Below are 18,538 nucleotides of genomic sequence, written 5' to 3'. Positions count from 1 at the left end.
GGAGGAGCATCTGAAGACCTGTAACTTCACCTCTGGTGTGAGTAAGCTTTGGTCAACCATGAGGTCACTGTCCAATCCGACGAAGCACGACGACAGACTCGAAATTTCTTTCGGCGACCATGCTTCGTCGGACCCGGAGCGATGCGCGAGCTATTTTAGCCGGCAGTTCATACTGCATCCTCCGGTGGACAAAACCAAGCGTCGAGTGACCACAAGGCTGCATAAACTGCCAACAACTTGTGCCCCCTTGCTTTCACTTGCGGTGAAGTTCAGGTGGCCATCGGGAAGGCGAAAGCCTCCAAAGCCATGGGTCCCGACGGAATATGCATGCTGATGCTGAAAAATTTGGGTCCTGCGGGGGTAGCGTACCTAACGGAGGTCCTCAATTTGTCCATGGCCACTCTCTTAATCCCAGACACTCCTTTCCCCGGTAGCGAAGACACTCGAGGCCTTGCTACTCCCGTACTTCACAAACCGCTTGCCCCAGCGAAGCATCAGAATGATTTCCGTAAAGTGCACAGTACAACAACAGCACTTAACGCCATAAACACTCAGATAACTCGTGGCCTTAACTGTAAACGTCCCTGTGAGAGAACGATTCTAGTAGCGTTGGACCTGTCAAAGGCTTTTGACACTGTCAGCCATTCCACGCTACTAGAAGATATAGAGGCTTCCTCTCTCCCACAGAGGCTCAAACGGTGGTCGGCAAATTATCTGAGTGGTCGACACTTGTCGGTAATGTTTACAGACAAATCGAGCAAACTTAGAAAAATAAAAAAGGGGGTTCCACAGGGTGGTGTCCTTTCCCCACTACTGTTTAACTTTTACATTTCAAAGCTCCCTCAACCACCAGAGGGAGTCTCGATTGTCTCTTACGCCGACGATTGCTCGATCATGGCGACTGGGAATGGAATTGATGACCTGTGTGCGAAAGTAAACGGATATCTCTCTGACCTTTCTCGCTTCTTCACTGCAAAGTGTCTAGCCCTCTCCCCTACGAAATCCTCTGCGACCCTGTTCAAAACCTGGACGAAGGAGGTCAGCCTACCGCTAGGAATTCACATCGATGACATACCAATTCCGACGGTGAATAATCCTAAAATACTCGGAGTAACATTCGACAGCATGCCCTCCTTCTCTGCGCACACAACCGCTATTGTCAATAAAGTACAAAGCCGCAACAGTGTGGTCGCCGGGGACTAGTAGGACGCAGTGGACGAAGCTACAGACGGTACAAAATACAGCACTTAGGAGAGCGACCGGATGCCTCCTGATGTCACCAGAACACCACCTAAACGATGAGCCAAAAATGCTCCCAATTAGGGAGCACAACACGATGCTCTGCAAGCAGTTTCTTGTTGGGAGCCACAGATGTGGCCACCCAAATAGACAGCTGCTTGCAGAGGATCCCTCGCCGAGGCACATCAGGAGGCATCTATATGAACTGACGGACGGAGTCCAGAGGTTCATTAAGCAGCCTCTGGACCCGTCAGCTCATACACAGGCCCTGAACGGCATTCACAGGGACGCAGTCTCGAATTATGTAGACTCAAGACCTGTGAATGCCATTCTAGGCACACAAACACCGGACATTGATATGACGGAGCTCCATCTGCCTCGGGAGACCAGAACGACAATAGCCCAACTTCACTCTGGCTACTTCAGCAGGCTAAATTCCTACCTGTGTAGGTTAAATGCGGATGTGCCGAACGAATGTCCGGCATGCGGAGAGACCCCTCACGACTCGAAACATCTCTTCGCATGCCCGGAAAACCCCACAACCCTAACGGCGTCGTCCCTATGGACTGACCCCATAGAGGCTGCACGCTTCTTGGGGCTGCCGTTAGTGGAACTCGACGACAACGACTGAGATATCAGCCGATCTAGGCGGGGTTGTTGTAGCCGCTACAACAGCAACAACAACAAGATCACGCATGAAGCAATTAGAACAGATCTGACCGGTGGAGAAGCAGCCATTTGTAATAGCAATTGAGAAAAAAGTGTGTGCCGTTCGTAATTTTGAAGTTTGCTATTTCAGTTTTGCTTCTTTCTTTATGTGTATTTTGTCGGTGGTTTATTTCAGTGATTTTTAAGTGATTTTTTGTGCAAATGTAATTAAATTGAAGTGCGCGGTGATTGGATGCAAAAATACGTACAAAAATAATAAATTGGTTAGCACAAACATGTGCACAACATTGCTTGCAGTTTTTCTTTATGCTTCGTCTTCATATTCTTTGTTTACTTTTCACAGAAAATAACATGGCGCCGAAATTACAAACGTCAGCCAGAAAATTACTTTTTTCTTTTGCTTCATCTTGTCAGATCTTGTATAGTTGGATCATGAAGATCACGCCTTCTTCTTAGTAGCCCGTTATGATCGCATTTAGGAAAAAAGTTGAGCGACTTTGACATTAGCCGTTTATTTACATTTGTTCGTTGTTTACAATTTGGTGGTGGCTTTTTACTACAATTTTCTTAATTTTCGCTTGTGACAACGTGTGCACACATAAGGTAAAGAATAATTTAACACAACGACATGATTTATAGAAGAATTCGCATAACAAAAATGATTATTCATGCGTTCAACCATTACGCGGTTTTTTTGTTCTCTTCGTTGTTTACTTCTTACAACAAAGATGGCATCGAGATTTGGACAGCTAGAAAGTAACTTTTTTCTTTCTTTCGGGAAGACGTGATCCTGTGTCTTTCGTTCATGCAAGAAACATTGATTTAATTAATTTGAATCGGCATCCTTACAATAAAATTGTGTATTCATATAAAGTTTAAAAAAATACACCAATAAAAATTTCGATGAAGAGAGGGTTAGCGGCCCGCGAGTGGCGTGACCTTTATTTTCTGGATCGTGCATCGGAATATTGCTATTAAATACAGAATTTCGCGAAAGTGTACACTTAAAACATCACAAATGTATAAAAAGTAATGAATATGTGTTCAGTTGAGTTCGTTTACTCCATTTATTTGCGTCAAATTCATTAAAACATAGTGCGAAAAGTGCAAGTGTTTTTTGCGAATAACTCTTTAATGAATTAAAAATACGAATTTCCGGTCTCGGATTATTGTTGTACTCATTAAAACGCGTCTTTTTCATCAATTTTGGCCTCTTTTCGCTAAAGTGCACTTTTACCAAAAAAAAAAAATTGTATGCCTATCAAGTCCATTATATACCCCCATGAAAATTTGGTGATATTTTTGAGAATAAACGCGATTTAGGTTTTTAGTGCTTTTTCAATTTAAAAGCTTGGCAACACTGCTGTAAATACTTCCATTTCTCTTCGCTGACATTCGTTCCAATAAGCGAAATCCTCATCTGACAGCAAAGCAAAAATCTTATAAGAAAATTATTATAAATATTTTTGCACTGCCGTGTTAACGCAATTTATAATATACGGCAATATTTTAAATTTATTATTAAAATGATTAAAAATTATCTTAATCCTAGAGTGGAACTCAGTCGATAAATTAAGGCGCAACAAACACGGCTTGCATGGGATACGTTTTCAAGGCTTAGTGAAAGCAAGTTGTAGCATTTAATCCAAGTCAAATTTTTTGAAAACAATTGTAAAAATCAGTCTAATTTCTAATAATAAAGAAGTAACAAAATATGCCTTCCGTACGCAAATATCGCAGAGAGACTAGTGAGATCAGCTGTTGCCTAAAATACCTGCTTTTCAGCAGCAACGTAGTCGTTTGGGTGAGACAATGGCAGTCATAGCCTGCCCATGTTAACACATATGTATGTATGTATGTCTATTTGTTATTTGTTCCAGACTGCTGGTTTATGTGTGCTTGCCGTAGGAATTTGGGCATGGAATGAGAAGGACATGTTTAGTAATTTGGCCAAACTAACATTTATAGCGTTAGATCCAGCATTTGTACTTATTTGTACGGGTACCATAACATTTATCATTGGCTTTACTGGAAGCGTAGGGGCGTTACGAGAAAACACATGCCTGTTGTCACTTGTAAGATTTAGAGTAATTAAAAGCAATATGTTTATTAGGGCGGAGTAATTTGTTATAAGAAAGTGTACAGCAAATTCAAATTCAACGATTAATTCCAAGCAAACATGTCGAACAAACAACAACCATTCCCACGACAGCCGGTGCTACGTACCGGAATGACTCGGGTTTTACCCGACCAAGGGCTGTTGTTTCGGCGATCTAACTCCGTTTAGGTCGGCGAAACCCCTTAAAAGCTGTACGCCCATATGGCTACATCTGCCTCGCATACTTCTGATCAGGGCTGGCATCGAGTCAAACCCTGGTCCAGAAATTTACACCTGCCGCGTGTGCCAGAGACAACTACATTATAACTCCACCTCCGTCAGGTGCAACGCTTGTAACGGGTGGAGTCACCTTCGAGTTCGCTCAGGCCTTACGACTCACAGGCAGGGACCACCTTGTACGTGGCCCCTTGCTGCTCAAATCGAGCTGCCTCCCCGGCAAATGAGAGTCTGCCTGTGGAACTCAACACAAATACAACCACATCACAACAACAATACAATTGACAACACCACAGACACAACAGATCACACCACAGATTCAACCGCACTACCTCCCACACACCGCCACCAACAACTCTTGGTTCCTCCGACAATCTGCTCGGTGTGCCATTCCAGGATATTCCGTAACGTTACATCAGTCAAGTGCATCACATTCCTTGGCTGGCGTCACTTTAGGGCATGTTCAGGACTGCGCTCCAGACGAGATTGGACGAGGGACTATGAGGGTCCGCGCTGTGCTGCATGGCAATTCAACACTGCACCGACCGCAGAGATACCATTCTAGAATCTCAGGGTATTGCTATCCGGGCAGGCGATGTCGAGCTCGAAATATTTAACGTATATATACCCCCTGTCACCAGCTGCCCGGCAGGATAGGTGCGCTCCTCAGAGGTGAAAACCGAATGGTAGTTGGTGACTTCAACACGAACCACGATCTTTGGCATTCAAGGCTGTCGAATGATCGTAGGGGAACACATACCCACCAGGATTATGGACAGTTGCTGTAGCTCGCCAGACAACAATTGCCGGCGCTGGTCTAATAAACAGCGTATCATGGCGACCTATGCTGACCTTAGCATAAGACCATCTGCCCATAGTCATCTCGATTGATAAACCAGCCGACTTTTCTTCTGCGGATCACCGGCCCTTTTACCTTGTTTATACCAATGTAAGAACCGCATTTACAATAAACCGATTTGACTCAACACATGTATTTCTCTCAAAAGTTTATACCAGTGCCTTCATAGCTCCCTCGCTGGAACCGTATTCAAAAGTAAACAAAATTTGTGGTATTTTTCCATATTTCTTTAATATTTAATTAGTTTGCGCGATTGACCGAAAAGGAAGCGAACGATAATTCAAATTTATTGTAATAATAATTCAAATTTAAAACCTGCAGTGTAAAGAAAACCAGCCTTTTTTCACTTCGCGTCAAATGAGTGATGTGTTTATACCTGTTTTCTAACCGATGCACAGTGGTCCAATGTGCAAAGCTAGGGTCATTTAATTAATTTTTTTGTTTGTAATTTTTCAATAAAATTTTTATCAAATATGCAAGAATATTGTCTACTTAAGAGTAAATACAACTTCGTTTGAAAAAATTTGGCTACATATAAACATAACGGTATCCAAAAGTCATAGTAAGCAATAAGTGAAAAATGAAATTGTGCGTGCAACGAAAACTGAGTATTTTCAAGGCTCAATAATATCTTTAAAGAAACTTTGTTTTAACTTTATTTCTTTCTCCGTCATTGTTTTAAGTAAGAAAATTCAGGAAATGTGAAAAATTATCGACGCACATATTTTTTTTGGAGCTGATAAAGTTTTAATCTTATTGGCGAGTACCAAATTATTATTATTTTTTGTTTTTGTAGAATAAATCTTTCTTATGTGGCGGAATATAGAACACTTGCTATACCTATTCTCTCAATTGATGTACATATATGCTAATAGAATCCACAAAAATTTCTGCGGGTAGCTGCGGCACCCATACATTTATTTTAAATTTTCAAAATGACTCCTAAAACTTCAAGACAGGAAATTTTTGATTTTTGGCTGGCGACCCCTAAAAATGAAAGAGTCGATGGAATAATTGATTTTGTACCAGGGAATATCAGTTTAGGATCTAGTGATAGAATCAAATTTGTTAAATTGAAATCATACGTGCGAAGTTAATTCAGAATTCAGGAAAAGTTTTCCTATAAAGAGAGCGGTTTGTTACTGCAAATAAAGATTGGCTCGAATTTGAAATAGACTTGTCTCAATTTGTGTGTTCTAAGTTTGGTAAGCCGACATTTTCTGCGGGCCAGCTAAAAGTTTTGAAGATTGTTGCCAAAAAGTTAAAATGAAGAAAGCTAATGAGCTTTCGAAAGTTATCGAACCAGATCTATTTCTTTTTGGCTAATGAACTAAAAATTAGATCTTCAGCTACGCTACTTAATGAGTTTTAAGTGCTTCTCCAGAAGGAGGTACTGCTATTAAGGAGGTCATATTGACAAAGAAGAGTCCTAAAGGTATTTCGCCGGAAGAAGCTCCCGCACTAATAACACCGGCACTCAAAAAAAATTAGTGTGATGTGCATTTGACCGGACCTACCTATGGTTATGTATTTCGACCCGCAGAATGCGAATTTGAATTCAGTTTGGCCAACATACCTCCTAGATTTCGAGAAAACTTCAAAAAACCGTTTTTTATTGCCAATTTTCACTTTTTTTACGTGTTTTTTTTTGTGAAGTTTTCTCGAAATTTAGGAGGTATATTGGCCAAACTGACTTCAAATTCGAATTCTGCGGGTCGAAATACATAACCATAGGTAGGACCGGTCAAATGCACATCACACTAATTTTTTTATGTGTGCCGGTATATTCGACACAAATTTATCAAAGTATCGTTTACTTACTGAGGGCCATTTTCTAATGTAAGCAGTAAAGTTGCCTTTACTAACAGGGCAGATAAATTGTTCCTCACTTTAAAGTGTTTTGGTTTTCTTATGTTACCGGTAGAAATAAATTTGTTATTCCGTAGAGTGAAACTTCACTACATTCGTCATATAATTTCAAAGGTTGGCAATGCAACATAAGTAAATATGGAGCAAGAGCAACTGTTAGCAAAAACCAAAACCTTGGTTGAAATATTTAATATATCTGGCTCATGAACCAAAATTTAAAGTTGGGTACACATTTTTAGAGGTTGCATCGGGTGAGCAACAATTTATCAATTCGAGAAATTAATTCGCTGATGAGAAAACGAAAACTCGTATATCGAGACGATAAAGTGGCCGGTAATCTAAAGGTTAAATGAGGAAACGGCCCTAAAAGTTGTTAAACTTGATCTGACTTTTTAGCAGCTTTTCTTTATTTTATACATATATTAGGTGGCTGATTCGGATCCGGCGTCAATACAGTATATACATAACGGACTTTCTATTTTTAATTCATCCCAAATAGTTAAAAAAGTTTTAGGTATGTAGGTATCTATAACCGCGCGCAAGTGCTTAAAAAAAGTACCAGAAATTGGCGAAAAATTTAGCGATTTTTTAATTACATGGTTGGCAGGCGTAGTCGCCATGAGAGGAGATTTCTGAATAAGGGAGATTTGTCGGTTTTGTACTCCTTTATTACTCGTTTAGGAATCAAATAGGAGATCTCCTAAGCGAGCGACGAAATAATACTCCCTGAGGCATGATTTGGGACCAATAAACGAGATTTGTCGCTTTTGTCCTCTTGTATTGCTCGCTTAGCAGCGTAATGAGAGATCTCCTAAGCGAGCAATTAAAGAATGCTCCCTGAGGCATGATTTGGGAGTAATAAGCGAGATTTGTCGGTTTTGTACTCCGTTATAAGCGAGAAATCCAAGAGTATTCTTTTTGATTGATAGGAGAGCAATACTCACCTCGTTAAAAATAAATTTTGTGTTTTCGGAAAAATTTATCATAGAAAAAAAAACCAACAGAAAATATTTTTTTATAGACGCATAAGGAGGACACAATAATCTAATTTGGATAGCACACAGATTTTAATAAAAGTCCGTTGGTATGTACCTCAACGTATGTTTAAATATATTAAGTATTGTATTACTTATAAATATACCGTTAAATACTTTTCAGATTGCGCAAATTAGTGTTTGCATTTAAGTGTGACCCCCGGGTTTAAACATCGCATGGGTGACAAAGATGTCAGATAAGCAAAGTCACCTTCACAATTTCCCCGCTTGGTGGATTCCTGCACAGGCAAGCATCCTTGACACCCAGGAAATCATATACGAGTACATACTTATATGTGCATATAGGTGCATATAATTCAAATCTTATCTTACCGTTTTGTTATTATTATGTTTTACTTTCATATGATTTCTCTGCAATATAATTCTAAAATTAAACAATTATGTAAGACGTATCATTTATGTTTTATCTGATCTCGTACTTATATCTGTTAAGATCTTGTAAAATTGCACAAATGCACGTGATTAAAAAGTTAAATAAAAAATTTAATAATAATAGCAAAATCTATTTGGCTAATTTAAAATGTTTGTTATCATTGCTCTCTTATTACTCCTATAGGAGGCTTTCGGGATGCCTCTAATGGGAGCACTCCCTTATTGCTCGTTCGGGAGGAATATGGGATGTTTTCTATGTGCACTCCCTTGTTGTCTTTTTGGGATGTTTCTGGGAGGTAACTATGGGAGTACTCCCGTATTGCTCCATTAGAAGGTTTGTGGGATGATAATTCTGTGTGTGCTCCCCGATTGCTCGTTTAGGAAGTAAAAGGGATTACTCCCCCTCCTAGGACATCCAATGTTAAAGGGAGTATACAAAATTACATGCTTATACACAGAAGCATAGGGAGCAATGGGGAGTATTAGTATACTCCCGATGGAGTACTCACCGAGCAATCGTACGATGCTCCCAAGTTCTACTGAGTTTGTAAAAGCAAGTATAGGTTGCTGAAGAGCTCGTTTAAGTTAACACATTTGTACATACCCAGTAGAACTTGGGATCATCGTACGATTGCTCGGAGAGTACTCCCTGGGAGTATACGACTACTCTCCATTGCTCCCTATGCTTCTGTGTATAAGCATGTAATTTTGTATACCCCCATTAACACGGGATGTCCTAGGGGGGCGAGTAATCCCTTTTACCTCCTAAATGAGCAATCAGGGAGTTCATACAGAACTTAACTGCTTGCTTAGAATATATCTCATTACTCTCCCAAGCGAGCAATATAGGAGTAAAAAAACCGAAAAATCTCGTTTAATGCTCCTAAATCATGCCTTAGAGAGCGTTTTTTTTACTTGCTCGCTTAGGAGGTCTCTTAATTGACTCCTAAGCAAGTAATAAAGGAGTACAAAACCGACCAATCTATCTTGTTGCTCCGAAATCAGGTCAAGGGGAGTACTCTTTTATTTCTCATATAGGGAGATCTCCCTTCAAGTTCTAGTGGGTATATACATATGTAGATATGTGCGTGTAGAAAAAAATGTCCGATGGTTGGAACGAAAGTAAGAATATGCACAAATGTTTATGTATAACTAACCTGTAGCTAAAGTGTATTCCAAACGTACACTTTTCAGTATAATGGAATATCAGCATGTTATTTTATTCCTTAACTAGCCAATGCCGGCTTACTTCGCAGCGCCTATAAGAACTTTTGCGTTGGCCAATGCAAAGGAGCGTTTAAAAGCAAAAATTGACTGCAAAGTCACAATTTTTGGTTTAAGGTGAAACCACTAAAGCGCATATCCTCCTCACACATAGGCCAATAATAGTAACGCTGTGATACCATATGGAATACGAATCCCTTTCGGCGTCATGAGCCTTACCGATGTTCCTATTTCCACCTGTTAGATCTCTGCCAAGCATGCGTAATCTTTTTCTACGATCTTGCAACTACAACATTGGTGTGATGCGTATGCCAATAAAAGTTCTTATAAGGAAACTCAAGAGCACATAAGTGTGTTTTCTGTTTAAGGAGTGTCAAGAATCCTAGCTGTCCCATAGGATGAAAAGTTTTCTGGTACGTTGGCTAAATGAGTCATGTGATCTCTGGAATATGTTTCATTAATTCGCCACTTTTACAATTCGTGGTAATATTTATGAACTGATTTCTAGGTAGATGTAAGATCGCATGATCGTGCATGAGAGCGTCAGACAAACCTAACCCCATCTTTCATTTAGACATCTGAAAACTAAATTCGTATAACTTAAACATAGGGCCAAAGCAGACCAACCACGCGGGGTTTCTATACATTTCGTCTGCAGCGCCATTCATTGGGTCCATTTTCTGCAAAACTATTGCTTACCATAAAATGAATACGTGTTATGAATTTCAAACCTCGACTCCAGCGGGTCAATTTTTATAAAAGTATTTTTCATCATGCAGGTACATAGCTCACATTTAAAATTTGAACGAAATCGGTTAATAACTACTCCACTCCAGCACCACCTAGCGAGTTTTCTAGTAGCATGTAATAGGACCATATCGATGGCTGAGTGGAAGATCGACCTATATCGGCAGCCAGTTCGAAAACGCCCTATCTCAGAAAATTTTTGAACAATGCTCTATTTCAGAAAACTTTTGAAGAACTACCTATCTCAGAATTTGGATGAAGAACGCCCTACCCCAGCTGCCGATTCAAAAACGCCCTATCTCAGCTTATTTTCAATGTATTTTCGTTTGAGATAGGGCGTTTATGAACCGAATTCTGAGATTAGGGTGTTTTTGAATCAAATTCTGAAGTAGGGCGTTCTTGAAAAGTTTTCTGAGATAGGGCGCTTTCGAACTGGCTGCCGAGATAGGTCGATCTTACACTCAGCCATCGATATATGGGTGAGGCTTTCTCAAGTGGGCCCCGAATTTACCAAGATTAATATTTTTCAATGATATTCAGGCAGCACCGAGTTTTGTAGTCGAAAAGTACACTGTGTAAATTTTGTTGCAAAATTCCAAATAGTTTTTTTTTTTTATCAACAATTGAAAATTTTTGCAGTGTTTTGGAAATTTTTATTTTTCTTTGAAAGTAAGTGTCCGAATGAAATTTTTTTTTGGGTCCTGATTTAAAAAACATTAAACTATACAATGAAATTATTTGCGTTACAAAAATATTATTTTTTTTTGCTTTTCAATAATTTGTTTATGAAGAATTGAACATTTAAGCAATTTCTGCGCCTCGTTGACGAAAATGTTTAACAACAACTTCTGTAATAAACATTTCTGCGTTGATCTATGAAAAAATGCGTGCATTTCGATATAGTTTGGTCGGAATGAATTTTTATTTGCCAGCGTGCGCGCCCGACTCCCACGGGCATGCGAAATTCGAGCATTTGAAATAAAAGTGGAACGATTGAAACGTGCATTTCTTTCTTGCGCAAGAAGTCAACGCGGATTGCGTGCGATCCAGCCACGACTAAACTACAATAAAAAAAAAGGATTCTATATTTTAAATTAGGGCTCTAGCAATATGTGCATCGGTGAAAACTGCATTTAATTCCATACATTAGTTTTTGCGTGTTGCGCTTACAAACATACAGACAAACAGACCAAAATTATAAAAATTTTATTTTGGCTAATAAACCCCCTATTAATTTTTCTTTAAAACCTATTATGTACAGACATCGACCTGTTACAATTTTATTATTCTCAAATACTTTCGTTTGATACCCATATGGCAACATTTAGCTTGTCTTATCAATTTATCTTAATTAAATTTTTCAAATAGGTGGCAACCTGCTTCAAAAATATTTTCGGAATTAAGTTCCCTAAACCTCTTTAGTTTATTATCTGTGTTGTAATATTTAATTTATTTTATCAATTTAAATGAATAAAAGTTTTCAAACAGGTAGCAGATCCCCTAAAAATATTTTCGGCATTCAAATTTGCGAACCTCTTTGGTTTGATGCCATTATTGCAGTATTTAATTTATGATATCAATTTAATTAAATAAAAGTTTTCAAACAGGTGGCAACAGTGTTGCCAGGTTTTGAATTTGAAAAAGCACAAAAACCCAACAAAATCGCGTTTTTCTCGAAAAAAGCACCAAATTTTTTATTGGAGGATTCAATGGACTTTGTACGCATACAAAATTTTATTGTAGTGTTTTAATATTCCTAACAAATATAACAAATTCAGCCCGAATTAAAGGTCTAACGATATATTCCTGGTCCCAGCAACATGGACGTTTTTACAGGCAATGGAAAATTACGGTATGTAATTCTGGCATGATTTAAAGTTCTGCCACATATTTTTTTGACAAACATAGGCCCTTTCGCTTACGATTGTCATTGTGCCATGATTTTGTTTCCATTTTTGTAAAGTTCTTAGGAAAGTTCCAATTGCTTTAAATTTAACTTCCATTTTTGTTTCAGATTTAATAGTTCTGGTGTCTTCAAACTAAAATAAAGCACCAAGAAACGCACCAAGCACCAAACTCAAAAATTTTCGCGTTTTGAATTAAGAAAAGCACTAAATTTAGTACGAAAAGCACTGTGTGGAAACCTTCCACAAAAATATGTTCAGCTGTAAGCCTTTGCAAACCTCTCTCTTTTGACAGCCATATTTCAATATTTACTTTATTGTATAAATTTACTTGAACTGACATTTTCAAACAGGTGGCAACTCTCTAATATTTTTCTTCTATATTGTTAGTTAGACATCGAGCGATACATCGGTGAAAACTGAATTCGATTCCATGCTTTAGTTTTCGAGTGATACGCGAACAGGCAGACGAAAATTCTAAAAATTGTTCATTTGGCTTCTGTAGTTCTAATAAAGACACCCATATTAATTTTTCTATCTACAGTATCGGTCATATCTATAGCACGCCATTTCAAAGTGATATTGTGTGCCACTTATGCTTATTTATTTATTTTTAAGAATTTTCAATTAAAATACAGTTCTTTCTCTAACAAACCCCATATAAACCCAAGTTTAACAATTTGGAGAAAACTTCAAAAAACTGCAACAAATTTTCACCCAAATTTCAAACTCGGAGAAAACTCGGAAGTATTAGAATTTTTCTGAATACACAGTTTTATAGCCCAATCAATTTTAGTCTGATAATGTGCAAGTTTGAAGTGACTGAAAGTTACCGTTGATTTTTTAGAATTTTTTTCGCCAAAGGTGTTGCGGTTTTATCCATATACAAATAAATTGAGTTTATTCATTATATGAACGCCAATGCGACAAAAAAAATTCTAAAAATTAACGGTAATTCGTAGCCACTTGAAATTTGCACATTATCAGACTAAAATTGCAGTGGCTAAAAAACTGTGTACTCAAAAAAATTCTAACACTTCCGAGAAAAAAGTTTGAAACTTAGGTGAAAATTTGTTGCCATTTTTTGAAGTTTTCTACAAATTATTAAACTTGGGTTTATATGGGGCTTGTTAGAGAAAGAACTGTATTTTAATTGAAAATTCTTAAAAATAAATAAATAAGCATAAGTGGCACACAATATCACTTTGAAATGGCGTGCTATAGATATGACCGATACTGTATAATGTACAGACATCATCTGTTACAATTTTATTATAAGTGCAAATATAGATTTCATTTATTTTATCAATTTAATTCAATAACATTTTTCAAACAGTTGACAACATATTGCAATATTAATTTATCTTAAAAATTAAATTTAATTAAAGTTTTCAAACAGGTGGCAACCCTCAAAAAATATTTCCCCATACCCATACTATACCCATATTGCAATATTGATTTATCTTAAAAATTTAATTTAATTAAAATCTTCAAACAGGTGGCAACCCTCAAAAAATAAATCCTTCCCATAAAGCTTTCTTAAACTTCTTTCGTTTCACGCCCATATTGCAATATTCACTTGTTTTTATCAATTTACTTAACCTGAAATTTTCAAACAGGTGGCAACTCTCTAATTTTTTTCTTTCTATATTTTAAGTTGGACCTCTAGCAATACATCAGTGAAAACTGCATTCAATTCCATGCATTAGTTTTCGAGTGATGCGCGTGCAAACATACAGACAGACAAAAATTCTAAAAATGGTTGATTTGGCTTCTGTTGCTCTAATAAAGACCCCCCACATTAATTTTTCTTTAATATGTGCAATGTACAGACATCGGCCTGTTACAATTTTATTATATGTATAGATAATCTAATTTTTAACTTAATATAATAATATTTTCAATAGTTTCGACATAATTTGCGCACGTCAGAATCTTACAACAAATACGGTAGAACATATACACTGCCGGAAAAAAGTATTGGCACAGATGCTTTTTTACAATATATACAACAATTTTTATTGTAATAATTTTCCGAATTTCTATTTTCTATTATTTTCTAATTTCCGAACTTTGTGCAAAACTTGCGAACATTCAACAAATTTGCATGCAATTTTTCCAATTTTTACTCAGATGAGTATGAAGATTTGTGCCCCAATCAATTTTGTTGTAATAAAGTAGAAGTTCTAAGTAGCTACGAATTGCCGTTGACTTTTGGCAACTTTTTCCCGCGGTCTCTTCCATACAAAATTTTTTTTCGAAAATTTTTTATATTGAAAAAATGCAAAACACCTTCAACAAAAAAAATTCTCAAAAATCAATGCGATTTTTGACTAACTCCGAGCTTGCCTTTTTCACCTTACAATTTATACAAATCTGCATACCAAAAAAAATTCTAAAAAGTCTGATTAAAAAGTAAAATTTGCATGAAAATTCGCTGAATTTTCGTGAGTTTTGATTGGAATGAACCATGTTTTTATAAAAAAAAGTAAGTGCGCCTGGGCCACACTGGAGAAGTGTTACATACATATTTATTTTCTCATAACCAATATACATACATACATATGTACACACATACATACGTACATCTGCTTTTGCTTAAGGTTATATTTTTTGTCTTTTTTCTATCTAGATCCCTAACTCTATCCCGTTCTAATTACATTTATGTTATTCTATTTTCCTTTATATTTATTTTTATCTTTATACTTTATCGATAACCAAATCGATAGTAACATCCACTAAAATATCGATAACAAAACCGATAAAAATATCGATAACAAAATCGATGAAAAATTCGATAAAAATTTCGATAGCAAAATCGATAATATTGGTAGCAAAATCTATAAGAAACTCAATAAAAATATCGATAAAAATATCCATAACAAAATCGATACAAATATCCATAATAAAATCGATAAATGTCGATGACAAAATCGATAAATATCGATACCAAAATCGATAACAAAATCGATAAATATTGATAACAAAATCGATAAATATCCATAACAAAATCGATAAATATCGATAACAAAATCGATAAATATCGATCACAAAAGCGATAAATATAGATTATTATATCGATAAGTTCTGAAAATATCAATAGCAAAATTGATAGCAATATCGATAAAAATTTCGATAAAAAATCGATGTTTTTATCGATAAGAATCCCGAAAATCTCTAAAATGCCAAAATAGTTCCCAGATTGAGTCTCTGTGTCTCTTTCTTTATCCTTTCCTCGTTAATTACCTTTATTTTAATCTATCTTCCCCTATCTTCATCTTTACTTTTATCGGTATCTTCATCCTCCTCTTTGTCTTTACTTTTATGTTTATCATTTTCTTCATCTGCATATTCCCCTTAACCTTTGAGTTTATCTATGTACATAAGTAAAGTGTTTAAATTTACCTTGGTCTTCATTTCTGCCTTTATATTTACGCATCGTCGTTTTTGTTTTTATTTTTTACCGTTGCCTTTATCATTGTCTTTATCTATGTACGTAGTCACCTTTACTTTCATTCTTGTATTGGTATTTTTTTAAGTGTTATTCTTTAACCTTTTATTAGCAAATTTTTGTTGAATTAATACCATATGCATACACACAAGAAGCACTTGTTTCAGCACTAACCACTGCCGTTGCATCATTTCCGTGTGCAATTTCCGTTGAATTTACCAATTTACTTCCAACCAACCAACCGCCGCTAAAGAAGTTTCACTTCAAAAATTCAGAAAAATATTACAATAAAAATTATTGCATATATTGTAAAAAAAGCAGCTGTGCCGGCAGTGTATGTAACTCTCGAATGAATCCAAAAAAGTCGTTTATACAGAACGAGTGTTTCGATGTACATGCAACGATTCGGTTTGTTTGAAATTGTACAAGTGTATAATTCAAACAAGCAAACTGTTTACTGCGTTGACTCGGTACAAAGTTTAACAAGCAATTTGCGGCTCGTACGCTTAACGTTGTTCATGTATCAAATCATACATACATTAGTTCAGTATAAACCATCATATATACTTACAAGTATGGAATCCTATGCCCCTTTTTTCTCTTCTCATTTTCTAACAACGGATGTGCCTGCCTAACAGCGGACGTGCCTGCCAAACTGAAAAGCATGATGGCGGCCGTATTTGACAGGTACGTTCGACGATGCGAACGGGATTGCAATGAAAGAAATGGAAGATGGATGACATGACAATGAAAGAATTATGAAGTAGCAGAATGTCGAACGAATTTCAAAAATCTGACAATGCGAATGACGTCAAAACGAAAGAAATGCAAAATAGCGAAATGTCGAAACAGAAGAAATAGATGACAGGCACGTGTTCAAGGGTTTCGTGCAACAAGAAGTATTAAACAAAATTTAATGTCGTTAAATACGCTTTTTTATTAAGTTGAAAACTACATATTTCGCCAGCCAAAAAGTATATACATACATATATAGCATCTTGCTATAAAATTTATTCATAAAAACGGTATATGCTTATTCATAAAAAATAAAATAGATTTAAGGAGCTCTATACAGTGACATTCAAAAAAATCGATTTGTTTATTTTTTAAGAATTTGGGCATAACATTTAACTTAACTTTTTATGCGCCCATCTTTTTTCCTGTTTGTTTTTTCAAATTCATCTTTTCCTTAATACTCATTTGACTGGGTTTCAATTACACCCAGCAAAAATCAAAATATTTTATAAGAAATTTGTTGACCGTTTTACAACGGCATTTAAAGCTTTTTTTGCTCAAATTGTAAAGATTTCCTCCTTCACACACTTCTCTCATGCTTTTTTATCCTTTTTTATCGTAGTTATTATTCTGTTGACATCTAAATTACCATACATTTTATGTCGTTCTTGCAAATAATATTATTTTCTGGTTGAAATAACTTGATCGCCGGCAGGAACTAATTAACTTTTTTGCCAAAACTAAAGCAGACGGGAAGGAAAAATAGTTGTTCATCAACGATTTGTCTGAAATATGTAAAAATCAAATTTTTTCACTTAATTGTTATATTTTTCTTCATTGCGGTAAATTTTCACGTCATTACAGCAGCTTGCTGTCAAACTGAAACCAAACAACATAGCAGAACGTTCAGGGCGCAATCTTATTTTCTATGATTCTTGTACTGCTACTTTGAATTTGTCAATTTTGACAATTCTGATCTAAAGGTAAACAAAGCCTCAGAAACTTTAAATGCACTGAAATTCACTAATACCTACTTCCGCAAAATCATCTTTTTTCGCATTTTCCTTATTAAAAGTTATTGTAAATCATATATTTTTATCGCCTTATTCATAAAAAATAAAAGTTTTAAAAAGCTTTATAATTTGACGTTTGCAAACGTTTTTTAAAGCTACTTTATTTTTTACACTGTACAGCACTCGGCTGGGTATTGGACTAAACCAACTTTTTTTAAGAGATTGAGCCATTAGTAAAAAAAGTAAGTCCTCCGTTTTTCGAAGCTAGCCTCCGAAATCGAGATATGGGCCTTCGAAGTTCGAAATTGACCTTTGATAAGAAATCATTTTTAATTATTGCATGTAAAAAGCAAAAAAAGTAAAAATACAGACGTAGTCCGCCTTTTTCTTTTATTAATATGGTATATAGCTGTTTTTGTGAAAACTTATATTACAGGTGCTTCTTTGAAAAATTAAAAAATTTTATATTTCAGAAAACTGCTTTTTAAAAGATTCGTGTCGTTGTAAAGGTAATTTTTTTGTTGAAAATATTTTTTTTAAGAAAAAACTGGTATTTTTTCCTTTTAAGTGTTTTTCTCAAATTTGTGTATACGAGGTATACAAATATGCATATCAGAAGATAGGGAATTTAATTTTACAACGGTACCAATTTTTTTGTTTAAAATATTTTTTTTTATAAAAAATGTTGTTTTTTCCTTTAAATGTGGTTTTTCTCAAATTTTTATATACGCAGTATACAAATATGCATTTCAGAAGAAAGGGGGTTAATCGCCTTTACAGTGATACCAATTTTTTTTTAATTTCTTCGCCTTTACAACGACACCAACCTTTTAAAAATCGGTTAGTAATTTTTTTTTATATTTTTTTTATAAAAAAAGTATTTTTTCCTTTAAATGTGAGTTTTTTAAAATTTTTATATACGAAGTATACAAATATGCATATCGGAAGAGAGGGGATTTAATCGTTTTTACAACGATGCCAATTTCTTAAAAATCGCTTAGTAACTTTTTTGTTTAAAACAGGGTACGAAAATAAACTGTACAAAACAATTCCCATTTGCTCATCG

General features: G+C 36.0%; 1 protein-coding gene across 6 annotated transcripts in view; it reads left to right on the top strand.

The window, feature by feature from the left end:
* Positions 1-3,246: 3,246 nt before the first annotated feature.
* LOC118735293 (tetraspanin-5) overlaps positions 3,247-18,538 on the top strand; it is a 33,082-nt gene continuing 17,790 nt past the window's right edge. For 2 of the 6 annotated variants that reach the window (XM_036464959.1, XM_036464963.1), the window contains exons 1-2: positions 3,247-3,712; positions 3,789-3,983. In XM_036464959.1, coding sequence (XP_036320852.1) covers positions 3,623-3,712; positions 3,789-3,983 — 285 coding nt within the window. In that variant the 5' untranslated portion in view covers positions 3,247-3,622. The remainder of the gene's footprint in view (positions 3,713-3,788; positions 3,984-18,538) is intronic. The other 4 variants (XM_036464958.1, XM_036464960.1, XM_036464961.1 and 1 more) reach the window with 4 other exon arrangements.

This window comes from Rhagoletis pomonella, unplaced genomic scaffold, assembly GCF_013731165.1.
Source record: "Rhagoletis pomonella isolate Grant_MI unplaced genomic scaffold, Rhpom_1.0 Rhpom_scaffold_00003, whole genome shotgun sequence".
NCBI lineage: Eukaryota > Metazoa > Arthropoda > Insecta > Diptera > Tephritidae > Rhagoletis > Rhagoletis pomonella.
The sequence above is the reverse complement of the archived record's forward strand: the minus strand, read 5'-3'. Positions and strand labels throughout refer to the sequence as shown.